At 39.9% G+C, this 27,818-nt stretch overlaps 1 protein-coding gene across 2 annotated transcripts; it reads right to left on the bottom strand.

Moving 5' to 3' along the window:
- Window positions 1-1,048: 1,048 nt before the first annotated feature.
- marco (macrophage receptor with collagenous structure) lies at window positions 1,049-23,932 on the bottom strand. 2 transcript variants are annotated; one of them, XM_031289664.2, is made up of 11 exons: window positions 23,745-23,932; window positions 16,637-16,735; window positions 16,177-16,334; window positions 15,507-15,624; window positions 14,609-14,680; window positions 12,384-12,473; window positions 10,937-11,023; window positions 8,682-8,717; window positions 3,687-3,755; window positions 3,268-3,432; window positions 1,049-1,535 (listed from the first exon to the last, which is right to left on the bottom strand). In XM_031289664.2, the coding sequence occupies exons 1-11, from the start codon at window positions 23,851-23,853 to the stop codon at window positions 1,405-1,407; spliced, it is 1,134 nt and encodes a 377-aa protein (XP_031145524.1). In that variant the 5' UTR covers window positions 23,854-23,932; the 3' UTR covers window positions 1,049-1,404. The 2 variants fall into 2 exon arrangements, with proteins under 2 accessions (XP_031145524.1, XP_031145525.1); XM_031289665.2 differs by lacking the exon at window positions 16,637-16,735 and having other exon boundaries at window positions 23,745-23,923.
- Window positions 23,933-27,818: the final 3,886 nt, after the last annotated feature.

Genomic DNA, 27,818 nt, shown 5'->3' with positions numbered 1-27,818 from the left:
TTAAAGTGGATAAAGAGGAGACTTTATTGATCCGGTGGTGAAATTCACAAGCTAGCTGCCAAATCAAACATCCCCTGTTATTTTGGTGAAAGTAACTCAAAAGTAATGCAAAAGTAGTGTAACGCATTACAATTCAGAGACAGTAATATTGTAATATAACTAATTACTCTCAAATGACAGTAACTAGTAATCTATAATGTATTACATTTTGGAAGTAACTTGCCCAACACTGTTTATCACTGCAATGTATTTCTACAATTATACACAAATGACATTAATGTGGACTGCTCCTTTTGTAAACTGGCTCCTGAAGATTTATGTCACCTATTTTGCTCCTGTTCTATCTCCTGTGTTTTTTGGCAGGACGTCAGTACCTTTACTTCCCAACACATTGACTATGAATTTCCCCTGTCATAGGAAAATGTATTGTTTGGGTTCTTTTCTTACACTTCCATCAAGACAAATAAATACTACATCATTAATTTGATACTGTTACTCGTTAAATTTCATATTCATAAGTCTAAAGTTGCCAACCACAAACCATCTTTTTTAATATTTGAAAATGAACTCAAACATTACGTTTCATCAATTCAATATTCTAAAAACAAAAAAAGATATTAAATCAACCTATGTACCCACTATAAAATCTTTGTAAACTGATGTATTTGTTATTTAAGTGCAATCCCCCCTGGCATAATGTATATGTGTGTTTTATTTATTTCTGTTCTGACTGCCTGCCTTTGAATGTTGTTTAAATAAAGAAAATTAAAAAAGAGAATCTACAGTATGTTCCCTGAGGCGTCTGGGAAAAAGTGACTGAGCCAGCTGTGCCAAAACCCATTCCTCAGCACGACTCCCGTCCTTGAGTGTGACCTACTAATCTTCGCTGATCTCTGCAAAGTCATCTGTGGTGATGTGCGATGGACGGAAGGTGATGGCAAGCATGTCCCCGAAGGCAAGAGAGGCCGAATGGACAAGGATGGGGACTGATTAGGACAGTGCAGCTGCAAATATTATTATTATTAATAATCACAAAGTACAAAGTGAAGAAATTATGCCTGAGAATTTTTATTGCCATGATATTTTGCTTACGGTACAATTGCCATTTAAGCTAATGTGTTTAGTAATAAAGTCAAACTCTGAACTGCATGCAATTCTATAAGCTGTTTTTTATTAATATGTAATAAGATCCAGCTGTGAACATTATTAGTATCAGCATTGTTCTCTGCTTATATCCCCAGTTAAAACGTATGCATGTGGTGTGTGTGTGTGTGTGTGTGTGTGTGTGTGTGTGAGTGTGTGTGTATGTGTGTGTGTAATGCCTGTCAGTCAATTTGTCACTTCATGTTTATGTGTAGAAGTAGAAACACCATTTTTCTTGTTGGTCTTCAGCGCCGTTTCAGTCTACACACATTGCACTCCGGCGTCCTCGTTGTGTTGGCAGTTGTTAACACCAATTCCGCCGTGTTGGCAGCTAAAGATGTCCGACTCTGTTCCTACACATCTCAGCTCATCCAACCAGATCCTACCAGAGCCTACAGAAGGACAGCAGTGTTAGAATATGATGTGTGTCATAATATATTATAATTGAGTATTGTTTACAAGTGCATAAACAAAGGCTACTGTTAATGTTCCTGTGGTGTCAGCAGTGGTGGAAGCAGTACTCAGATGGTTTGCTTAACTACAAGTAATAATACCACAGTAATAATACCACAGTTTAAAAGTCTCTTTTCTGATTGTTTCACAGCAATTACGTTCTTAAGGACAAATAAACACATACACCTCGGCGGAAAGTGCATTTTATACCTTTAAAATAAAACCCCTTACTAAAACCACAAAGTGTGGGCTTTCACATTTCTACATGTCTAAATTATGCAAACAAGATACAACATGTTAAAGATCCTATTGACAATGGCTTTTTGGATGCTTTTATATAGGCCTTAGTGGTCCCCTAATACTGTATCTGAAGTCTCTTTTATATAGATCTTAGTGGTCCCCTAATACTGTATCTGAAGTCTCTTTTATATAGACCTTAGTGGTCCCCTAATACTGTATCTGAAGTCTCTTTTAAATAGGCCTTAGTGGTCCCCTAATACTGTATCTGAAGTCTCTTTTATATAGAGCTTAGTGGTCCCCTAATACTGTATCTGAAGTCTCTTTTATATAGACCTTAGTGGTCCCCTAATACTGTATCTGAAGTCTCTTTTATATAGACCTTAGTGGTCCCCTAATACTGTATCTGAAGTCTCTTTCCTGAAATTCAGCCTTGGTGTAGAATTACAGCCACTAGAGCCAGTCCCACAATGAGCTTTCCTTAGGATGTGCCACTCTTTTCACCCTGTGTGTTGAGCGCTCTGTTTTAGCTACAGAGTGAGACCTCTCACTCCTGTTCCATCTTTGTTGGGAGTCGCACATGCTCAGTACCTAGGTAAGGACTACTAGCCAGTCAGAAGCAGAGTATGAGGGAGTGCCATGCTAGCAACTAGGCGAGCATTATAATAATGTCTCAGAAGTAAAGGCTGGACTACAACAGAGCTGTTTGGAGCAGTTTGTGAACAGTGTTTTCTGTTGGAGATGGTAAGTCCCTTTGGGGTGGACTTTGGGCTTTTTGACTTTGTAAACCTATCACATGCACAAAAAAATATATATAACAATAAAGGAAAGGGGAAAAGCCAAAAAGCATAATATGAGCACTTTAAAAAGAAAATGAAGGCAAATGTAATACTAATACACAGACTGTCTATAACTAAGATCCATCACACATTACAGACCAAATTTCTGCTTCAACCTTGACCCACCTTAATGAAGGATTATTACCAATATTTCAGGTGCGCTCATTTTCTCACTTTTACATTCAAATAAAGTAGTTTAGATAGTCTGGGTAAACTGTTGGATTATTTACAACCTGTCTCATCTTGTTTGGCCTGTCAGAGATCACCCCCGTGTCCCCAGATATCAGCTATTAGTTTGGTGACTACAATGTTGTCATATCATAACTGATGGTAGCAATGGCCAAACATGCCATCAAACGCTCAGCAAGGCTGCTTTCTTAACTTGTTGGTAGGTTTGATTCAACACTATGAAAATAGTTAATTCAGAAGCACAACAAAAGAGAGGAAGTAGTGTGAGGGTCAGCATCACAGTGTGCTGATGTAGAAAATAAGTGCTGGGGGGAAAATAAAATAAAGTCTTAAGGGTTTTGTTACGCATTAGAGAATATTATACGGTGCAGAGAACATGAGGTGATAGTGGCAGCAGACTTCTTACCTGGGGTGGCAGTGAAGGTGTTAATGGCAGTTTGGAAGCCCAGCATCTTACAGATCACCTTGCCATCCAGAGTGTCAAAGCTGTCGTCGCACACCGTGCCCCAGACCCCTTTGTACTTCACTTCCACTCGCCCTCGGGATTTCCCCGGCACGAGACGCACAGTCACTGTGATGATACAAAGTTGCAGCTGTTTAAAGTTCCTGGTGGCTAAAACTTTGGAATAGTTTGAATAGCCTGGTGTACAAGCAAATATATTAGGGTTGATAGGGTTAAAATCTCAAATATTTTGTACTAGTCATTTATTTTTTTATTTAATGTACTGCTGTTTTGACAGTTAACTATGTGTTTGAAAGTGGCATTGTAGTAGTTAGTTTTAGTTAGTATTCACTATTGTTCAGGTCAGTCTCATGCAGACTTACCCTCTGGTGCGTTTCCTTGGTCTCCCTTGTCTCCCTTGTCTCCTTTTGGACCTTGTAGTCCGGGACGACCTAGGGAGGAAAAATGGTCAAATACATCTTCCAACCAAACTGACAGTTTACATGAACTGGTGTGAACATAATTCATTAGTTAAATATGTCATACTGATTCTATCACTTTTATAGGTCATTTATTCAGTGCAGGGGCAGGGGGCGACTCATTAAAAATTCTTCATTTAGTGTAGCGCAGCAACAGGTAAGGGAGCTGGACACTCTTACAGATGTGAAAGTGTATTCTAATCAATGCTACAGATACTGAATTTGTTACCCTTTATCCTTACCGTTTTAGCTTTGGTTAAAGGTGCAATATGTAATATATGTACTGTATTTAATCAAAAAATGACCCCAATGTGTCATCAAATATTAAGGAAACATGCTAAGTTGAAATACTATCTTTTCTGACAACAATGCTAATGCCAGTATTTTCTCCTTTTGAAATTTCCGTTCCGTGACAGAATTTCTGTTTGTGTATTGGCCTGTGTGTTGTTATCAACTGCCCAGTTTGACAGCCAGGCCGGGTTGCCAGATATACCTACACGTAAACCCAGCGTGCTACAGTAGTACAGCCATGAAAGCAGCAAACAAACGAACGGGATCAATGGAGATAGATTAATTTAACCCGCCCTAAAAAAAAAAACGCCATCTTTTTAAACGGTTGCACAACCAGAGATGAGGTAAAAAACAGGTAAATATTGGGGCTGCAGTTAAAAGAAGGAGGTCGCTTAGAGCCTAAAATGGACACCGAGTTGACTAATGTCCTCCTAAACAGGTAAGCGTTAAGCTTCTTTCATTTATATCACGGCTAACGTATGGGTAGTCATTTTCATTCATTTCAACTTTCATGTGCTCGCATTAAATTATATAGAGTACTCAAGTTAGTTAGTCGCAAAAACAATTTAGACACAGTGATCCAAGTGCTAACGCCGCCATGCTAATACAGACTAACCGCTAAGGTAGTATCCATGACATGAAACCGCAAATTTGACTTCCTCATAATGGAAATGCAATTTTACTTTGGCAAAACACCCTGTAGCCTGAGATGTTGGACTGGGACACAGGTCGCTTTGCAATGTATGTAACGTTATGTTATTGTGGCTAACGTTACAATCGCCAGCTTTAAGGTTATGATATGTTGGACAGTAAGATGATTTCCACTTTCTTACAAACTGGCATGCAACCATAATGTGTAATGTACTGACTGTACAGTGTATAGACAAGTTGCATAACGGGTCTGGAAGTAGTAGTACCGACAATCTCCCCCCTGCCGAAATTTTTTCCCCGCTTCTGTTTAGTGGGCGTAGCTGACAGACTGTGACCGTGACCTGGGTACAGACGACCGAGAGGTCGCGGTCTTTTAGGGGCTGTTGCAGTGACGTTAAGCCCAGAAAAGGTGGCTGTCAGTCAGGCACAAAGCTCCGCAAGGTTGCGGTCTTTTTAGCGGTCGTTCTTACGGTTAGTCGATAAAAGGTGACTGTCAGCCGCGTACAGAGCTCCGTGAGAGCACGGGCTTTTATAACCGTCAACATAGCAGCATCTAGCAACTCTGCTGCACTGTGGAGTAAAGTCTAGCAATGCGAGACTAGCATCAAGCTAACACTGACATTGTGGGACATTGGGTTTAATGTTTTCAAGCTGGCAACTCCCGTGAATTTCGACTCTGGGGAGGAGGGGCCGGGGGAGATGCCTCTTTTCAGTATTTTGAATTTGGACTGCAGTAACCATTTTAAAGGCTAGCTGTCAGTAGGGCTTGGCGATATAGAGAAAATCAAATATCACGATATTCTTGACCAAATACCTCGATGTCGATATTGTGACGATATTGTATGGTTGACTATTGGTGCTTTAACAAAATGTTATTTACACAATGAGATTTTTGATGAATAATCACCAGAAATGATTTAATGACATAGAGGGTAAAGGTAAATAATAGAACAGCTAGAACAGTCTGGTATGTTCAGAACATGACATCACTTTACTGTAATGCAGCCTGTAAAACCAGGAAAAGACAATACTTAACATTAAACAGCTTTTTGGTTTTGTTGAATGAACTCATCTCTCTCTCTTTGTCTGCCTCAAATACACAAAGGGTGAAATACAGACCTTGGGCCAGATGCATCAAACTCACCCAAACTCTGTACACACAAACAAGGGCGGACTGGCTATCTGGCATACACTTTCCCGGTGGGCCGACGTGCTTTTTGGGCTGACCGCCGACACTTTTTTTTATTTAACTTTTTTGTCTGGCCCATGAACCGGCCCATAAAAGTGGTAGGCCTAGATTGGTGGCCCATTGTTTTTTCAATTGACACTGGGCTGGCCCAAAACACTTAAGTCAAAAATATCCCATAGGCTAGGTTTTGTTTTTCTGACAGACTTGGCCCATGAAACATGTAGCCTAGCTCACTCGGTCGTAGTAGGGGGGCCCCCAACCAACCTCAAAAAAAAAAAAGAAAAAGCCCCTTATCATCATGAATGCTTCAAAAGCATGGTCAATTTATTAATATTCTTAAGAAATATGTTGAAACGTTGAGGTAGTAGTTCGTTCAAATGTACAGTTCATGGTTATCTGTCCTTCACATACACCCCCTACTTCCACAATAAAATGGACTAGTCCATAACGGTGCGCGACGCAAAAGTAAACACACAGTGACAGGAGGTCTGGGAAGTACACAAATGGAGACGAAGCAAGACGAGTCTAACGTGAAAATTAAACTAAGTTACCCAAGTGGCTCAATTAAAGGAAAAAAGCGAAAAGACGCCGATGAGTATTTGGCAACGCTGCCAAAGATGACAAACTTTTTTACAGCTACTGTTGGGGATACAGACAGGAACAACAACGTCCAAAGAGTTGAACATGCCGCTACAGCAGCAGCAGCTAGCTGTGACGTGGTGCTAACGTGAGGATAACGTTAACCAAGACAATGAAGAGGACATCATATCTTTAAACAGCACCCTCTTTGGGATTTCTGCCTGCATGCAGTGTCAGTGTAAATCTGCCAGGCTAGAATAGTGATAGAGATCATGGAGAAGAAACACAAAGGAGGTGCAGAGAAGCTCCGTGAGAAAAAGAAACAGGCCCTTCAGACAGACGCTGCCAAATGTGTCACATTGACAGACATGTTTTCGGCAGTAGCAGGACCTTCATCAGCTCCTGTGGCTGATGATAGTGGTGGTGGTGTCGGTGTTGGCGGCAGTGGAATGAACAGTGAGGAGGAGACTGGAGGGACAGAAATGAGGGAGTGAGGGTAGAACCTGCGGTCATGATAGACCTCTTCAAATTAAAGCACAGGGCTTCTTCAGTCGTGAAATGATAAATATATATACAGTATATACAGTATAGCTTGTTTTATGATTCATGAGGAGTATACCGTTTTATTGTATTAATAAATGGCAATTTTTTGAAGTATTTAATGTCAACTTTAGTAGTTTTAAGGAGTAGGAGTTGGTATACATATTCAGGGGAGCGCAAGGACGGGTGGTATTTGTGATCTTATGTGGTGGGCCGGTCTGGGCCAAAATGCCAGGGACGATTTTTGGTCCCAGTCCGTCCCTGCACACAAAGACAGAAATGTGCATTATACACATTTTTTTCGTCAGATTTATAAAGTTGCACGTACGCCTGATTCTGTTTTATAAATCTTAATCATTGTACAACTGGGCGCACAAAGTAGGTAGGTAGCAGCACAAAGGAAGAAGCACTTTATCATATTATGTACAGTATGTTTGGATGTATAAATGTGAGCTTAATGAAGCTTCATGAACCATTTTCTTTATTTCCTGAGCCCACTAGATGGCGCTCTCTGTTCAACAAAGGGTTGAAACCACACTGAGTTACCAGTCCTTGAGCCTTTTTCTTTAAACCAAAAGCGCCATCTAGTGGGCTCAGAAAATAAAAAAAATGGTTCACAAAGCTTCATGAAGCTTCATTTGGCCATCACTAGTTTTTGCTGCTCCTATTTTTTACATGTTTTATTTACTTATGTGTATGTTTTCAAGAGCTGCACTAAGGCAAATTCTTATCAACTATGTTGACATGGCAATAAAGAATTTGAATGTACAGGCCTTAATTCCACTCCAACAAATAGCCATAAATGGATATGGAAAAGCTGTTTGCATGTTGATACTTGGGCCCCTCCAACACTCATTACACCTTTTGTGGTAGAATTTCCAGCTTAGGAACTCGTGCTATGTATGTTGAGACAGTGGTACCCAGGTCTCATTCAGGTTAGTGTCCAACATAACCTTACATTGAAGGTTCAGCTACACTTGACGCTTCCAGCACGCCTTTAAATGCACCTTCAGGAAGACAGGAACTTCAGAAGTTGGGATGGCACTCCCCTGTACTGTGTAATCCTAAATTCTCCTCCATTGAGATTTCATTAAATGATGCTGTGTAAGTCATAAAGTCTCCCGAACCTTTTTCACGTATGTGATTATCAATTGTGCTGCTTCTGAGTTTTTCCTCAACACCTTTCAGTGAGAAAACAGGAAAAAAAGAAGTGCACTTTCACCAACCGTGAAGCATCGGCAAACTTCGCAAAAGAATGATGAAATTCATCACTCATAAATAATCTAAAATTAACTTTATAAACATGGACCAGGCAATTGGCAAACAACCTAAAAAGAACAACCTTATATTCAATCTCCTCCTTATCATTTCACTAAAACTGTGTGTACACCTGGTCTGAAGTACGCCTGAGAAGCGTACATTCTCACCACATATTCTTCTAAGAATATCAGTTAATGTGTGGGAAATTGTGCTCACATAGCACGTATACATCTGGCCAATGTTGTCTGGATTTTCGTAGGAAAAGTTAGAATGGATTCATTTAAATTTTTCGTTGTTACATGATGTTTTCAGTTTTCTTCAAATGCTTTGCACAGTACATCGCATATAGAATAAACATGATTTTATATGTAACTTTAATACACACTCACCTTGACTTCCATTTAAGCCAGGAGGTCCCATTACACCTGATGACAAGACAACAAAATGAGATTTTATGAAATACATTTAATGGACATTACGGATGTGGGGTTGCCAAACCTTGTATACCCAATAAATAAACATGAACGGAATAAATCTACAGTTTAAAGTTCTCGTCATTTTTAGAGGCCAGATCAGCAACCAAAAATGAATTTCAATCACTGGACCATAATGGTTGTATTTAATAAGCTGTCAGCAGTTGATGAGCTGGCTCTCCAGAATAGGACAGAAAACGCTCTGGGTTGTTTTCATTACTTAAAAGCAATCACAATTAGAGCTGAAGATTTTTGCCCGTCGGGTTCGGTCTTAATTTTTATCATTTTACACGGGCTCGGGCCTGGCTCGGGCTTGCGCTCCGGGTTGCGCAGTAAATGAGGTGATGCGTTTCGATTAGTGCGAAAATGGATGCTGAGGAGGTGAAACAGAGGCTGGCCTCTGGCGATTACGTTTTGGTTGAACCGGCAAAGAAAGCAAAGTCTGAGGTGTGGAAAACTTTTGACTGTGTGCGTAATGAAAATAATGAGCCAGTGGGTTATGTGAAATGCAAAAGATGCGACATTCTGTTAAAGTACGACAGCAAAAACGACAGGGAATTCGCCGCTGATAAGGCATGTTGATCGAAGCTGTTCAACACCTGGCAGTGCCCAGGATCAACCTACAATCACATTGTTTGTTACAGCATTAAAACCCATCCCTGCAAAGGTGAAACAAACGGTGACGGAGAAGTGTGTCAGCTTTTGCTGTAAAGACATTAGGCCTATTTAGAGTGCTGAGATGTTACGATGGGCCTAATTTATTTCTTTGTTCCAACTTCCAAGTGGCCTGTAGCCTACGTTAGTCATGAATAAATTATGTTAAAAAATGTATAAATGACTCATTCTTGACAAAAGGCAAAAGAGCTGTGTGCGTGCGCACATTTGAATAATGTCGGGCCTTAAACGGGTTCGGGCTTTTAAAAAGCTGTCAATCAAAATGTACTTGTCGGGCTCGGGGTCGGGCCTTGTCAGGCCGAACTTTTAAGGCCCGATTACAGCTCTAATTCCAATTGTCTTGGGCATCGCTAAGCTCTGTATGCAGCGACGGTGGCTCAGAATAGTCTGAGGAAGGAACTTGTTTTGGTGGAACATTTGCACCCTGCAAAAGGAAACACCACATACAATATTAAATGAAGTTAACTGTTCACACAATACAGTAATGAGAGCTATTTTAATTAGCTGGATACATGGTTAAACCTCATTTCTGTTCAGTTTGAATGAAGAGTGTTTTATGATGAGTTAACAGGTAATTAATCTAATTTGAATTCAGAAGGTGTTTAGATGTAAGAATATTTCCTTTCTTAACATTTTGGGAGTTTATTTTGTTTACAAGAAAAGCTGAAAGCTTAGCGAAGTAGCTGATCGCGAGCAATGCATCTGGTACATGTAGGCACAGCTGCCACATAAGTCAATACAGCACACACTGGGCAATTTATTTTTTTAATAGTACATCAGTACTGATTGGACATCCAATAAAGTAAAGCTGGAGAATTTTCCCTTTAACGCACTTTAACGCATCTTTGGGACTACTATCTCTGTACATTTGTATTCTTAATACTGTGAACCTTTGCACATCCCTTATCTTTGCACATTTCTGCAGCCCTTTCATTTAAACAGTTACATTGTTGCATCCTGGACTATATATCTGTCCATTGCACATAATATATATCCTGAACTTTTGCACTTCCCTTAACATTTTTTTCACATTTTGAACTAAACCATACAGCTTTCTTTTCTTAATGTTAACAATTATATTGTACATATTTGTTCATGTTATTGTTCCTCTACATTTATTGTTTATTTCCTTTTAGCATGTTTATGTTTATGTATTCACCATCCACCGAGGCAAATTCCATGTAAGCGATAAATCCTATTCTGATTCTGATATTTTCGTTTTTCATTTTTTTCTATTCTGTATTGATGTTTCTTGTCTATACACCAAACACCAAAGTCTCTGTATGTGAAAACCTACTTATTTTGATAAAGAGGAAATATTTGCTTGATATGTTGGGATACATTTAGTTTTATTTCTGCGTTAGCAGCTCTTTATGGAGGGAGACCTACCATGACTATTCAATATCAAGGAAACTTTTTAATATAAGAAATGAAGCATGTTATTCAGGATGCTTTTGTTTTCATGTAGTCAGGTCAGGTTGGATAGAACCTCCTACCTTGAGCACCGGGATCTCCTTTCTCTCCCTTTGCACCTGGTCCTTGATTCCCTGGTGCTCCTGGGATTCCAGGTAAACCTCTGGGACCTGGGACACATGTATGTATTTCATAAATGCAAGCTGTGCAAATCTTATCATTCATCATCACATTCTTCACGCTGTGTCAGCAGCTGATGACCAGAAGTTAGAGGAGGAAGAGAAACTGAACTATTTCATAATTGCAATCTGCTGTAACATTTTTCCATCTAGGAACTGAGTTTCAGTAAAGTATTTGGTATTACTGTGAGTCATCCAGTATACTTACACACTCACAGTATGAGGAACAGATTTTTTAAGGAAATCTCATTCTTACCCCTGCTTTTAATACCACTTTATTTGGAAATAGCACTTTTTCAAAAACTGTTACATTATGTATTTATCTGTCAAAAGACTAATTGTCACGTTTTGGTCCGCAGCAGCACTTCTCTTTTTCCTCACTTTTACATGCTGGGTCTGCTTTTACCAGAGCAACTCGTGTCTCGGATGATGATGATGTCAGCAAAAAAACTCTAACCTATTTTATAAAAGTGGCTGTTGAGAAAGCGGCATACGAGTCTACAGCCACGCTAACAGCTCTGTAAATGCAGAAGAAAACAGCAGACTGCTAACATGCTCACTAACATGTAATGTAGACGTCTAGCAGGTATAATGTAAATCTTAATTTAATATGTTAGCATGCTAACATTTGCCAATTAGCAAAAAACACAAAGTACAGCTGAGGTGATTGATTAGTTTTACAGGTATGTGGTGAAAAACCAAAGTTCCCAAAAAGTTTCAGGTGGGCCAGACAGATAACATTTTGATTTTATAGCAACATTATGTAACTATTTTAACAGCTTCAAAATCATTTTGACGCTACTCTGACTTGTAATAGAGAGAACGGTACGTCTGACATTACCACCGGGCACTCCAGTCGCCTGCTCTTGCACTATGTAACTTGTAGAGTTGAAGTGCAAATTTGTCAACTAGCTACTTTTTGCTCATGAGTAATATAGTCATAATAAATACATATAAGGCTGTCCATATTTACGACAGCGGTGTTCTAGGGAATAGCACTCACTATGCCAAATCTTGCTTTAACTTTTACATTTGTACTACTGTTTGTAAATCTGGCAGGTCTATGATGCTTTATAATAACATAATAAAGTTGCCATGCTTTGCCTGAAGCAGGCTGTGATTTTTTACATCAGTGATTCCAGCTTTGTCTGGATGTCAGAGTTTGTTATTTATTCAATTTGTCAGCTCTGGTGTTGCACTGAAGTGCCCGGCAGCATCTTAGTGTGAATGCGACACCCTTTTCTGTTGCAGCCCCAATTTGTCATTTGAGCTCCTTTAAAAAAAAATAATCATATCAGCATTAAGAATAACAATAATACATTATACCACAAATAATTATAATGAAACCCACCAATTGGACCGGCAACTCCTGGATCTCCAGGTTGTCCTTTGAGTCCCATTTCACCCTTTGGTCCTGGAGGGCCAGCAACGCCACTGTCACCTGGAAAGAAGCATACAAGTATATAATCTACTGATGAGCTGCATCTTCTGCTGCTGCATGCTGAATAATGCACACAAACAGTGACGATGTAGGCTGTACATCAGTCAGGAGTAACTCGGAAAGTCCACAGTTTTAAGTTGTTTAGACCACACACAGGAAACGTGACATATTAATATATTGCAATCAAGTCCTTGGAAGTCAGTTGAACAAAATTAGGAAAGTATAAAATTCTGATGTTAGGTCTTAGACCCTACAGTGCTCATTACGTCCCACTGTACTGAAGCGCTGTTCTCAAAGCCTGAAGTGAAAGGTTCATCCTGAGGGTGGTGTTTGAGAAAAGGCCAATAGGTCAAGCGGAGTTATCCCTCTGGAAGTTAAGCAATACATCTCGTGGCAATCTGCTGATTAGATTTTTTTACTTTTTCCGTAGAAGTTTTGGCTTGATGGCAGCACTACAGGAAAGGTCAACGTGTCACCAAAATGCTTTAGACACATTGGAGGATCACAAATATTCGCAGTAAAGTGCATGGCAATCTCTGGCACAATTTGGGGCGGTTGTGGCTCAGGTGGTAAGAGCCTACCGATCGGAAGATTGGTGGTTCGATCCCTGGCCCTGCAGTCCCATCTTGAAGGGGCCTTGGGCAAGACACTGATCCCCGAATGGCCCCCGATGCTGCGCCATCGGAGTGTAAATGAGTGTGAATGTTTATCTGATGAGCAGATGGCACCTGTATGGCAAAAGGTGAATGGATCCTGTACTATGTAAAAGCACTTTGAGTAGTCGTTAAGACTAGAAAAGTGCTATATAAATAAATATAATAATATTATATATATATACACAGTCTATTTACATTTACAAAATAAAACATTACCGAGATATGTTTTTCTAAAGTTATAGTGCCACAGCCAGAATTTTAGAAATATATGGTCATGACTCCAAGTGCCCCCAAAGCAACCCTGCCCCCACACCCCTTTTTTATTTAATGAACTGCACATTAATATTTTCTGTAAGTCAATCACATGATCTAACTGATGTTACAAATCCTTCTCTACACTGCAAGAAAAAAACTAAACGGATTCTTAGTTATCTATATTTACTCATTTAATTTTGTTGGCCTACTAGTGGTCAAGTTTATATATACTGAGTCTAAAGATACTTGTTAAAATACCCACTATGTGTAAGTAAGTAAGTAAGTAAGAATTGTTGGAACAATAACACTTAAAATGTATTTTTGATTTTGTCCATCTACATTTGCGTATGTACTTTGGTTGTGGTTTTTATATAACCGCTACAGGTTTCTACCACACCCTCACATGTATTTTTGTATTTCTTCAATGTAATTTATGTGTTATATTCTGTGAAACAAATAAACTAAACTAAACTAAGAATACAGAGGACGTGACCTGATAACCTCAGATGTTTGTTTGTCTTTAGTCTGCCATTTGTTCCTGTGCATGTCAACCATACTGAAACTATTAACAAATCATACACACATGCACACTAACACACGCAAGGGTTGCTATAGGTCATTATCACAAATTGTAAGTTTGATCAAGGACTCAGGGCGATGGGTTCGGGTGGGGGTGGACCTCTTGGAAAACATCTGCCTCAGACTGTAGTAATTTGTTGTCCAGCCCTGATAGAGATTTCATACAGGAAATGTCAGTGCACTGACTACGGTGCAAGGGTATGTGAAATAATGGCTGCAGCCCATCCATCAGCCGGTTTTCATCAGCCGTCTGACAAGAGATGACAGGTCATCAACGCTGGGATCATCGCCGGACCTGCAGCTGAAAGCTAATGCCTCCTGCTTCACACATATGCCCCTTTGCTTAATCAGTTGTAACAAAATGTACTTTTTACACTGAGAAACTTTGGTGTCGTTTTATTAGCTCAGAGGTTTGAGCGAGGCTCTATCAGGGTTACACATTTAATTCTCTTTCTGAACCACTCTGATATCAGCTCATGAAATGTGGTTATTGTTGAGATGCTTCGGAGATAAATGTGCGTACGCCTACTTCTCCATACAGCACCTGGAAATCCTTGGTTGCTAAACACGACCACACTTCTCATATTTGACTTATTTTAACTCCAACTTATAACTTTATTTTGTAAATGCTTAAGGTTGACTCACCTTGCACTCCTGGGATTCCTGGGATGCCTGGAAGACCACGCGCTCCATCTGTACCCGGAGTACCAGGAGGTCCTGGGGACATACGCACGAGAATTGCTTTGGCTGATAAACTCTGCCTTTATACTGTATACTAATTACCACTGAGCAATATCATTACTTAGCCGTTATTGGTTGCACTGCAGGGACTAGCCCTAAGACCTCAAAATTCAGACGGACCAGAGCCAACACAATCTCCAGTGGCAGGGACACAACGGGCTGGTGGATAGCTGCTAGCTACTTAAAGAAAACGGCAGCAGCTAGACCAAGCACCGGGGGTTTGATCCCCATGGTATGATTCATACCTGTATTTAGGTCGAACCTTAATTTATTGGCATTTTGTGTCTCTTCCCAATTTTTGTCATGGCCTAGAGCCAGGTTTATGACAAATTGGGGGCTAGTCTGCCAGTGATTTGATTTCTCTCTGCAGCTCAGGTTGGAAACCTGTACATTTGTCTATCCTGCTTCCGTTACAAATCTGCGGGGACCAATCACAAACTGGCTTATCTACCTCGCTGTCGCTGCTGTTTTAAAAGATTTCAAAGGCAAGTTTTCTCTGAAAACGAAACAGAAAATTGCCCTGGAACAATTCCTACAAAAGAAGGATGTGTTTGCCTTACTACCGACCGGCTTTGGTAAGTACGTCACCCAGATCGTTGGTCTGATTGGATGAAGGACTATCCAATTGCGTACAGAGTCATTTGAACTATGCCCGTTGATTCGATTGATCCCGTTGCAGTAGAAAATACAGAGCAGACTCCCCAGACTAATGTTCAATCTTAAAAGATTGAGCTTGGTCTGGTGATAGTCAGACTGGAAAATGAAAAAAAAGTAGTCATTTGGAAAAGTTCTATGATCCTACCCGGTTTGAGGCTGATGGTGGTCACTTTGCTTTCCAGGTTGAGGGTGCTGGTGTTGAGGAGGTTCAGGTTAGACTGCAGCCTGTGAAACTGACCCTCCTCTCCACACAGGCTGTTGACCTGTTGTCATGGCCAAAAACAACAGGGTTAGGGTTAGTTCTCTCACCCTACACCGCTCCTCCGCACCCTTGACTGGTTACCAGTTGTTGGCCACATCCGCTTCAAGACACTAGTACTTGCGTACCGTGCCACGAACAAATCAGGCCCAGCTACAATCCAGCACATGGTTAAACTTCATCCTGTCCTGGCTCCTAAATGGTAGAACGAGCTCCCCATCGACATCATGACAGCTGAATGTCTACACATCTTCCGCTGCAGGCTAAAAACACATCTGTTTTGACGGCAACTTGGCTAAAAAATGATGGCTAAAAAATAAAAAAGAATTGCACTAACATGTTGCACTTGCATGTGGCTCTTTATAGTTTAGCTAATTTAAAGCTAATTGATTCTTGCTGTTCGGAGTAAAGCATCAGCTGAATGAAATGTAATGCAATGGAAACAGAGCTAAAGTCAATTAAAAACTAAACTAAATTTGAACTGAATTGAACCTGGACTGAAGCTATATACAGAGGCTATGTTTAGTAAAATGTTACATATAAACAGCTGGAGGACCTGGCTCTTCAGGGCTGACAGGTGACCCTGAAGGGTCTTGGTTTCTTGACTGTTGTTGTAGAGGAGAGTTTGGATGTTGTCATCATTGTCCAGAGGGATGTGATTGGACGTCAGCTTCTCCAACCTCGGGTTAGACAGTTGAGACTCCAACTTAAAAACTGGGGCAGAAGGGAAAAAATAACAAGCATAGTTCATTAGTAACTTCATTCACTTCACATTTACAGTACATAAAGACATCAGTTAAATGTCTATGTTATGAAAAGAAGTCCATAATACAAACATATAATAATAATAATAACAACATTATTCTTATGATAATCTTGATTAGTATAATCTTGATTAGTATAATCAAGATTATTATAAAAATAATCTTGATTCTCTTTAATTTATAACATGAAAAAAAATGTATAACAAAATTATAAAAAAAAAAAAAAAAAAAAAAATCTTTATGCAGTTGTACCTTTATAAATGAGAAAGGCATTAAGGGCAGTCTGCAAGATGAGATACACAACAATCACATTAAAACACCACTGTCTTCTGGGCCTCGCTGGCTTCAGATCTGAAACACATACAGGAAACTGCATTTAACACCAAAATGTGATCAATCTCCTGCAGCAAACATCTTGGGAAAGTCATTTCAGGAGACACAACGTAGCCTGGTTCATCCAGCTGATACAAATGCTTAAATTTGCAATGCTCCGAGCATGAAACATTTGGACAACCAGTGGAAAATGTCAGCTGTCAATCACAATGAAAACCTCGGGGGAATGGAAATGGGTTTCTTTTTTGTTGGCATAAAAGTCAAGAAACTGACACTAGACCAAAATGGTTATGACTGAGAGGTAAACTACTGTCCCCTCTGACGACTTCGGAGGTGCAGGTCTGTGTGAATGTGAGTCAGCAAGTCCTACAGGTTAGAGAAATATGTCATTTGCATTGACGTGGTGGCTTAGAGTGGATCTTTCCATATTTTAAGCAGCTGCAACAACCCTGTCTCTTTGACAGTATGTTTATATACAACTCATTTACAACAACAAATATGTTTTGTAAAATTATGTATGTGAATTACATTATCTATTAACGTAATGAGAAGGTTTTGTTAGCTGCTAAGTTGCAAAATGTTCATACTGTAAGTGCTATTTGCAAATCAATCAAAAAATTCTGGGTATCCCCTTAAACACTGAGGAATTTCTACTCCTGCATCATCGAGAGCGTCCTGACAGGGAACATCACTGCCTGGTACGGAAACAGCACCAAACAAGACCGCAAGGCCCTGCAGAAAGTGTTTTTTTTGTCTGAACATACAATAGGCGGTGCCCTACCCTGTCTAAAGGATATGTACTGTACACCAGGCGCTGCAAGAAAAAGGCAAGGAGAATCATTAAAGATCCAAACCACCTGGGTAACAGCCTTTTCTTCTTGTTGAGGTCGGGAAGAAGGTACCTGATACACCAGGAGAAATGGGGTGAGGTGATAATGGATGAGGGTAAATGTGGTGCAAAATGTGAGAGCTTGTAGTCTTGATGTGAGCACATGTAGAATACAATGTGAGAACTTGCAGAACAAACATCTGAACTTGTATGTTCAAATTTTCACTTGTTAAAAATATTCACACACCCGCAGTCTGAATGTGGAGTCAAACAATCACAGCTGCAAACTTGTAATACCACTAGGACTGTCAAAATGAACGCGTAAATAAGGAGTTAATGCAACACTTCTTTTAACACCACAAATTTTTTTTAAGGTTCTGTGATTTCGTTCCGTTGGAAAAATCCGGAAGCTGCAGTAGTAACGTTGTGTTGGCGACTTTCTCGCTATATTTAGCGACTTTTCAGACCCCCTTATAAGTATATTCAAATATATTTCTATTGTAATTCATTCCCATGCATGCAGTCCACAGATCCTTGGTATAACACTAAAGAGCACTGCTGAGGGGGGGGGGGGGCTGCCTGCAGCGGAGACGAGAAGCGGAACGGGAGCGCGTCTTACAGGTGTTAAAGGTCCCATGGCATGAACATTTCACTTTATGAGGTTTTTTAACATTAATATGAGTTCCCCCAGCCTGCCTATGGTCCCTCAGTGGCTAGAAATGGTGATAGGTGTAAACCGAGCCCTGGGTATCCTGCTCTGCCTTTGAGAAAATGAAAGCTCAGATGGGCTAATCTGGAATATTCCCTTTATGACGTCATAAGGGGAAAGGTTACCTCCCCTTTCTCTGCTTTACCCGCCCAGAGAATTTGGCCCGCCCATGAGAAAGAGAGAGACATCATGGCTTGCAAATGAGCGAAGCATGGCAGTTGGTCAAGGCCACACCCCCACCCTCCACCTTACCGCTCTAGTGGCTGTAATTCTGCACCAAGGCTGAATTTCAGGAATACAGTATTAGGGGACCACTAAGGCCTATATAAAAGAGACTTCAGATACAGTATTAGGGGACCACTAAGGTCTATATAAAAGAGACTTCAGATACAGTATTAGGGGACCACTAAGGTCTATATAAAAGAGACTTCAGATACAGTATTAGGGGACCACTAAGGTCTATATAAAAGCATCCAAAAAGCAGCATGTCATAGGACCTTTAAAATACATCCATTAACGGGAGTGGATGGCTAGCAGAAACAAAGCTCCTTGAGCGGAAATGGAGAAAATAATAGGTCTTGAATGGCAAGTTGAATTTCGAAGCCCTTCCAGGTGGTTCTCTCCACAAAGTCATTTCCATGTACTGTCGATGTGAATTGAGTTCCCAAAGGAGTAGTCGAGTCTCAAATACCACTTGAGCATAAAAAACTTGAAAAATATCCACTTTAATGTACATTTACAACAGATAGAAAAATGTGCGCCTAATCATGATAAAAAATTGACAGCCCTAAATGCAACATTACTCATATACATTTTTTAATTGAGTTTTAATTGAGTTTTCCAGCACAACCACTCTGTGATAACAACCTCTTGGTCACTGCAACTTCACATATGTGCTCTCCTGCATCCCAAAGTGGTGAATCTGCGCACCTTGATTTTTGCAACACTTCTTGCGATACCTATGGTGCAAATCAAATTTGTACCTCTGGACTTAGGCTGTGGATCTCTTAGCGAGCAGAGCGGGGATAACCTTTGAGAACTATGTCTGGCTTATTTAGTGTAGCATGGAAGCTTGGTGGAACAAGCAAGCTAGTGTTAGCTAACTGGCTTCTAATTAATGAAATGAAAACATCAATCAATAATTTTTCAACAGGGAAAGAGAAACACTGGATAGGAAACAGGTGGTGAGCTCCAGGTCCTACAGCCGCGACGGAGCAATAAGTGATAAGATCCGCCAGAGCTCCGACTGATGTCAGCGTAGGAAAGCACATTGCTATTGCTTTGTAATGTCGATCACCAGTACAAGGCGTCATTGTCATATTTTGTCCATCCCAAAACCCAAACTTAAAGCAGCCATATTATGCTCATTTTCAGGTTCATAATTGTATTTTAAGGTTGTACCAGAATAGGTTTACATGGTTTAATTTTTAAAAAACACCATATTTTTGTTGTACTGCAGTGCTCTCTCTCACTGCTGCAGATCCTCTTTTCAGCTGGTCTCTGTTTTAGCTACAGAGTGAGACCTCTTTTTTTCTTCTTCTTCTGTACTATCTTTGATTGCACTCGCACATGCCCAGTAGCTCAGATGTAGATCATGTCAGCTAGCTAGCTCCATAGACAGTAAAAGAAAGGCTGTTTCTACAACTTTGGTCAGTTACAAGGCAGGATTAGCTGGGAGACTTCTAAATGAGGGCGCACATGGAAGTAGTTCTTTTGTAGATTATGGTGAACTTGTGTGTGTTGTAGCAGTGCTTTGCTATTGAGAACGAGGTAGCATGCTAGCGTTAGCATGCTAGCATTAGCATTCTAACGCTAACGCTACGAGCTAATGGTTGCAGTTAGCCTGCTCGTTTCGGCTTGTGACGTCACAAGCCATGCTGATTTTGAACAGCTCACCCAGAGACTGAAGGCAGGACACATTCAGAAACTGTATCTCACTCTAAACAGCATGGATGGATTTTTTTCAAAGTTTGTATGTGTGTGGAAGCACCAGAGACACAACAGAACACCCCAAATCCCAGAAAAAGTGTTTTTTTCATAATATGGGCACTTTAAAGATGTTAAAGGTCCAATATGTAATGTATTTACTGTATTTAATCAAAAAATGACCACAATATGTCATCAGATATTAAGGAAACTAAGTTAAGTTGTTGTCCAAAAGTTTTGACCACCTGAGTTGCTAGACATGAAACGCAAACACGCAAAAACAACAGGCTGTAGCGATGGTAGCAGCAACCACACAAACTGGACTAACATCGATCTATAAAAAACGCTGCATCTTTCTAAACAGTTGCATGACAAGAGACGTGGTAAAACATGGGCAAATATTGGAAATGCATTTAAAAGATGGAGACAGCTTAGCGTCCAAAAGGACACAGAGTTGGCTAATTTCCTCCTAAACAGGTAAGGTATGCGTTGAGCTTCATTCATTTCTATCACGGCTAACATAGTAGGGATGGGCATTTTCTTTAGGGATGGGTTTAGCGTTCGCAACCTGGCAACCCCCACAACTTCCACACTAGGGAGGAGGGGCCAGGGGAAACGGCTCACTCCAGTATTTTGAATTAGGACTGCAGTAAGCAATTAAAGCCTAGCTGTCTGTCTTACATATTGCACCTTTAATGTTTACTCTCATAGACCAAGAAAATAATTTATTTTCCAATTTAAGAGGCTGTAACCAGTGCATTTGCATTTTTGCTTAAGAAATGACCTGAATGACAAATTAATTAAGAAAGTTATTGCCAATTAATGTCCTGATGATCAACTAATCATACATACATTATATAATAAGTGGGTAAGCGATATTTTCCGCTGCTATCCTCGGGCCGGGCCGGGCTGGGCCGGGCCCTTGATCAAGCATTTGTGTTTTTTTAATCATTACTTTATTAGCCTTATTCGGTGGGGAGAAAGTTCTGCCTCTCCAGCTTCTCCCGTAGCTCTCTGTGTCCTGCACTGACTTGAGTGTGAGGTAAACTGGGCTACATCGTATCTCCCCCATCTGCAGCACTGTTGTCGGCCGTGGTGAAGGACAGTATTAATTAGGTGATCGAGACAAGAAAGTCTCCTATATGGTTCCAGGGCTTTGATTATGTTGCTGCCTTGATCTGTTACCTTCACTATTCGGCTGAGGGAGCAGCTATAGGGTCGAGTTTAGGTTAGAGTTTTTTTTTTACGTTTCTTCATTCGGATCCATTTGCGATCCATTCCAGTCTGAATAAACAAACAGCACAGTTTACATGCTTCGTCCTTGTTGCATTACCTGTATTTATTAAGATAATTCTAAACAGATTTCTGTAGTTCAAACAACTCGGAATTGTAGTTGAGAACATCAGTTATAACGGCCCACGTATTAAAAAAGTGTTGGGTTTAAATCGGGTTCGGGTTCATAATTACAGTTAATGTGTCGGGCCGGGCCGGGCTCGGACACAACGTGCACAGGCTCGGGTAGGGTCGGGCTTAATATTTTGGGCCCGATCTAAGCTCTACTTGGCTTATACAATATTTCTTGTAAAATTGTCCTAATTTATCAAATAATTATTGAAGTAACATTCAAACTTTGTAAAGGTCTTGTCCATTTAGAAAGCAGTGTCTGATGTGATATAGTAAGAGCTAGCTATGAGCATAACTTAATATCATTTGGGAGAATGTGGCTTTATCACAAAGATATTTTGTCACAATAGGAAATGCACAGGTGTAAATAAAAAAATGGCTTATGTTTCCCTCAGAAAGCGACATGAAAGATCAGTGCTCCCACCTGCTGGCCATGGCTGCCATTTCATTCACTCTTAGGTTAACACTTGCTGATATACTTGAAAAGTAAAGAAGATTTTGCACAACCAACCAACCAATGATGCCTTTAACAACTGACCTGAGAAAGAGTACACATAACCTTACTCCTACGTATATCTACTTTAAAACAACATGAATTGCTTGTTTGCTCACAATGCAAATAATTTCCATAAAATAGGCTTCCTAAACAGTGTTTCTGAGGTGTTGGTGCAGCTAAAAAGTCAATATTGGACTTACATTCATCAGGTGGACACAAACACGACTCCACATGAATGCTAATGTTTGCCTGTATTTGCTGGCCAATCAGAGCTCCAGTTGCTGTTCAGTAGGTTTGACTTAAATTACATTTTAGGTGGCAACATCAAGAGCTTAAAAAATTAAAAACAAATCTTCTAAAAAGAAAACTGTTTATGTTAAAGCAGGAAACAAAATAATTGGTTTTAAACTATGGAGTACCTCAAGGTTCTGTTCTCCGCCCCATCATATTTTCTTTTATATACCTCTATTAGTTGGCCTTTTAATTCTTTGTTTAAATATCTCCTTCCACTTCCACAATGCTGTGTCACCACATCAGAGGACCCCCCCCCCCTAATCAACAGGGCTGTGATAGAGACATGAGCAAATACAAGCCATTGTTTGTTTTTTTAAATCTTTTAGATAACACAAAACCATGAATGTATTATAGCCTATTCACCGCATGAAACACTCCGCTGAAACTGCCTCTCTCTCTCTCACCTCCTCTCTCTCTCTCTCTCTTCGTCCGTATAGTCAGGCTCAAATGAATACGGGCGGTCATCAAATTATAATGACCTCATCCACATTGTCAAACTCATTTAGCCTAAATATATAGCCATGGCACTGAAAATCTGTTAGATAACACAACCCTATAATTCCTTTACTCCTTACTCTTATCTTACTTGTAGTGGACAAAAATCAAGGGTGCACAATTGCCCCATTAGGTTACATTGCAGTCAGTTCGCGTCGGCCGGTCACTGCGATCTCGCTCAATACTGGATCAATTTCAAAGATTTTTGTTCACATCAGTGTATTAGACACAGATGCATAGGAAAATGGGGTCCAGGTTTAAAAAAAAAAAGGAAATTACCCTTAAAAGATGCAAACCATATTAACACAGAATAAGACAGAGAGGTCTCTATCATTAGCCGTTTGAAAGTCTGAATAGAAACTCAAACTGCTTTGAAAGGTTTCATACTTTCTGCTTTAATTAGGGTTGGGTACCGAAACGCGGTGCCAACAGGGCACCGGTTCCGACCTAAATGGTAGTAACGAGACCAAATAAGAACGAAAATTGCGGTGCCTTATTTCGGTGCCTGACTTTCCACTCCACTCAACAGCAGGTAACGTTAGCCTACCTTTAGCTAGCAGCTGGATTAAACAGGGTTAAAATGCTGACAGCTAACGTTAAACAGTGTAAAGTGTGACTGTATTTCAACACCGGGACGCAACAGTCTGCTCTGCATTTAATTTTGACCATATGGCTGTAGTAATAAACAAGCTGTTCTTAAATGTCGCCAACTGTTGTTTAGTACCCTTCTTTTTTTTCTTCTTTTTTTTTTAAACTTTCTTAAAAAGTATCGGTTCAGGCACCGTTTAGGCACCGGCACCGTTTTAAAAGTACCGCTTTAGCACCGGTATCGGAAAAAAACCAAACGATACCCAACCCTAGCCTTAATACTCACCATCAGGCTGTAAACTGTAGAGCTCAGTCCTGCTGAGTGACATGTCAAACAGTGGGTTATTCTGGGTGTATGAGACTTGATCCATTGTCTGGTCCACAGATGTCTCCATGCTCTCTAGAGTCTAGAATCACCTTCACTTCCTACTTCAGAAACTCTTATACACACACAGTGCATGATGTCGGGAAAACACAATTGACCCCGGATTGCAACAGAGCCCCTCAATAAAAGAACTCACATGGACACTGAGGAACTAAATGTGAACTGTAGCTGAGATGGCCAAAATTCAGCAGGAAAACACCCATGCAGTACAGCTGGTTAGTAAAATGAGGAAGTTGTTAATCTAACCACGGATGCAAAAAGGCCTTGCAAAACAGTAACAGAAATAAAATCCAGTATTTTTCATCACTTTAGAACTGGTGAAATTATTATGGGCAATTTGGTGTTGTTACTTCACCATCATGTCCACTGGTGTAACTTGTGCTAAAGCAACTACAGAGCATGACAACTTACAACACAAGAGAAAAAGGTACGTTATGTTTATCCACAAGATAGAGCAAAATATCAAAGTGCTCAGCGTGGGTAAGATGATACAGGAATGCCTCCTTTCAGTACACTTTAGGTTTCTAACAAGTCCCCAAATTTACATGACAAATTTACTGAACTCCTTCCTTCCAAAATGTCCCATATGATCATTAAAGCTTTGATCTGTGATTTATGGCTAAGTATAAGGGAGAAAACTACTTGGTTATGGTTAGGGAAAGACCGACCGTTGCAAGGAAGGAGACAGTACTAAGTATCAAAGTCAGACACTCAGACATGTTTTCTGACCTACCACCACCCTATGGGTACGGTTACATTTAAGCACAAACACTAGTTAGTTAAGGTTGGGGAAAGATTGCAGTCATTGTTCAAAGAAACCAACATTGGATAGAAGAAGACAGAAAATCAAAAATATACATCACCAGGTAAATATAAAATTGTAATACAGAAAACCGTTTTTGTCACTTTGCATTCCCTTTTACATGACTCAATATTACGTGTCATCATGGTTACCTCAAAGAACATATACTGATCATTGCAGTATATGTCTGAAAACCTTGAGTTGACTTCTCTTCTGCTTCCCTTCATTAAAACTATTAGAAAAGTGTATTGTATCCTCTCAGCCACTGGAGACTGCTGGGACAAGGCAAGGAAAATACATTTCATTTATGAAACACATTACATTGCAAGTAAACTCAATGTGCTTTAAAATGTATAAGGTATGGAAGAGTATCACTCATAAAACGTGAAAATGTCACAATAACAAAAGAAGAAAAAACAAATACTCATACAAGAGTAAAAGAATGCCACAGACAAACAGCAGCTACGTATAAGATCAAACCTATACACACCTTTTCAGTTGATTTTGGTGATGGACAGAAAGCTTCAGTTGTTGCTAAAGTAATGCTAACTGCTAACTGTGGCTGCCGTCAGCTAGTTAGCTCAGTTAGCCGTGATGCCAGGACTGGGAGTACCAAGTATGTTGATGTTTAAACCACTACACAAAAGCTTTGGACTGCTGGGAGGAGGAGGTTTTCTAGAAATAGAAATAAATAGACATAAATAGGCAATGTAAAGTAATTCCGCACATTGTAATCAAAACAATACACATACGATTGTGTACTACTACAGGTTATGTTTATTAAATGAAGCCCAAAATATGTCGCCGACTACAAATTGCTAGTATCAGCTATCGCTAGCTAACGTCAACGTTAGGTAGCCGCTAGCTAACGTTGACGTTAGGTAGCCTAACCTGAACCCTGCCAACGGCACAATGTTTAGCTAGCCAGCTCGTGACTTTGCCTGGAACGCTATTAAGTCGTGAGTCGTGACTTGAAGTCGTAACTTATGGGCTAAAATTGTGTCTGGAACGCAGCATAACTACCGAGGGGGACACGACGCTGAAACAGGGGGAACAGATTTCGACACATCACCTGGTTCTGCAGCCGCTAGCAATGTACAGTATAAGTAAATAGCCAAATCGCAACAAATACAAATATTACGCAATGTTGCTCTACGAGCGAGTGCACATGCACACTGCTATGAACTGTTAAAAACTACACTTTAAAGTAATGTGCCATGTTTAACTGTCTGTCAGCCATGCATATTCAAAGTACCTCAATCCCAAAGCAAACATTTTGTAAACAATTGTGCAGTATGAAAATTAAGCTTACTATCCAGCTTGCTGCCCTTGGCTGATGTTACTGGGAGGAAGTAGGTTTGAGAAAGTAAATAAAAAGGGGTTATTACAGGTCCCCTAACCTTAACAAAGTACTTTTTCCAACCCCAACCATGATCTTTCCTAGGGGTGCAAGAAATATCGACTCAATATAGTTATTGCAATATCATGTTGCACAATATTATATCGAAAGTGTCGCAATAATATATGTAATATTTTGTTTATATTGTGGAGCGCTGTGTCCCGTCCGTTGGCTGTGTGGCTTAGTTGTGTTTGATTTAGCGCCCGCTTGAAACGCTGTAATGACCATGTTTCATTGGCCAGTTACCATGGTTACCGTGCCACTCGCACATGTTAGTGCACATCACTAAAAACAAAACCCTATGGAGCGTACCATGTGTGTGCATATTTCAACACAGTGACAGTGTAAGTGAAGAAATAGATAGAGACAACAAAACGGAACGAATCAGAGAAGCGAAAGAAAAGCTGTGTCCTGTTCTCTTTATTTATTTATTATATACTGTCCAACCAGTAGAACATGTCCTGTTCTCTTTATTTATTTATTATATACTGTCCAACCAGTAGAACATGTCCTGTTCTCTTTATTTATATATTTTATACTGTCCAACCAGTAGAACATGTCCTGTTCTCTTTATTTATATATTTTATACTGTCCAACCAGTAGAACATGTCCTGTTCTCTTTATTTATATATTTTATACTGTCCAACCAGTAGAACATGTCCTGTTCTCTTTATTTATATATTTTATACTGTCCAACCAGTAGAACGTGTCCTGTTCTCTTTATTTATATATTTTATACTGTCCAACCAGTAAAACGTGTGTGTTCTCTTTATTTATATATTTTATACTGTCCAACCAGTAGAACATGTCCTGTTCTCTTTATTTATATATTTTATACTGTCCAACCAGTAAAACATGTGTGTTCTCTTTATTTATATATTTTATACTGTCCAACCAGTAAAACATGTCCTGTTCTGTAGACATGGTCCTTATTTATATATTCATGTTGGACCAGTCCAATATGACTGTCAGTTGAAATAAACCTTGCGTTGTAAGAAAACTTGTTTAATTTGTTATGAATTAAACAAGTGTTTTCCCGTAACTTTTGTAATTTTGCATATGTTTAAAAATATCTAAATTAATATCGATATCGCAATATTCATAATCAATATCGCAATATCGCATTTTGTCAATATCGTGCAACCCTAATCTTTCCCTGAAACTGTGTAATGTTTTGTGAGGCACAGAGAAATTATGTAGTCCTCCTGATTGGGACATCGGATCAGAAAAAGTTGTTCACACAGAAAATCATGGACGAACAATGAATGAATTAATTTAATTTAGAGAACTTGTTGGAACTGGCAGAGCAATTGTGCTAAAGAAATGTTCGAACAATGTGTGTGTTCATTTTGTTTGTTTTGTTTGTGCAGTTAGAACACCACCACCTAATGACCTGACAGACAGCAGAACGCATTAAGAGACAGGCTAAGAGAGAAGACACACCAGCCCGATAATCGGGCGTCGGGCCGTCTGGCGAGGTCCGTGACTCGAGTCTGTTCTGTGTGTCCCGTGCCGTCGGCCTTCATTTGGGCCGACCCAACATGTTCAGTCAGGGACAGGGCAGTCGGGACTCGGATGAGCCTCTCAAAATCTGACGAAAATCTTTTAAACTGACCTTTGTCAATCTGAAATGAAGACAGATTCAGCAACTGCACGGCCTATTTCTCTCTTAAAATGTTTTCAGAAACACGTTTCGGTGAACTATTTTAGTACAATATGAGATCGTATTCTGAACAAGCCGCCATGACAGTCTGGCTGTGAATTTCCGGAGAAA

Source organism: Sander lucioperca, chromosome 8, assembly GCF_008315115.2.
Source record: "Sander lucioperca isolate FBNREF2018 chromosome 8, SLUC_FBN_1.2, whole genome shotgun sequence".
Classification (NCBI taxonomy): Eukaryota; Metazoa; Chordata; class Actinopteri; order Perciformes; family Percidae; genus Sander; species Sander lucioperca.
The sequence above is the reverse complement of the archived record's forward strand: the minus strand, read 5'-3'. Positions and strand labels throughout refer to the sequence as shown.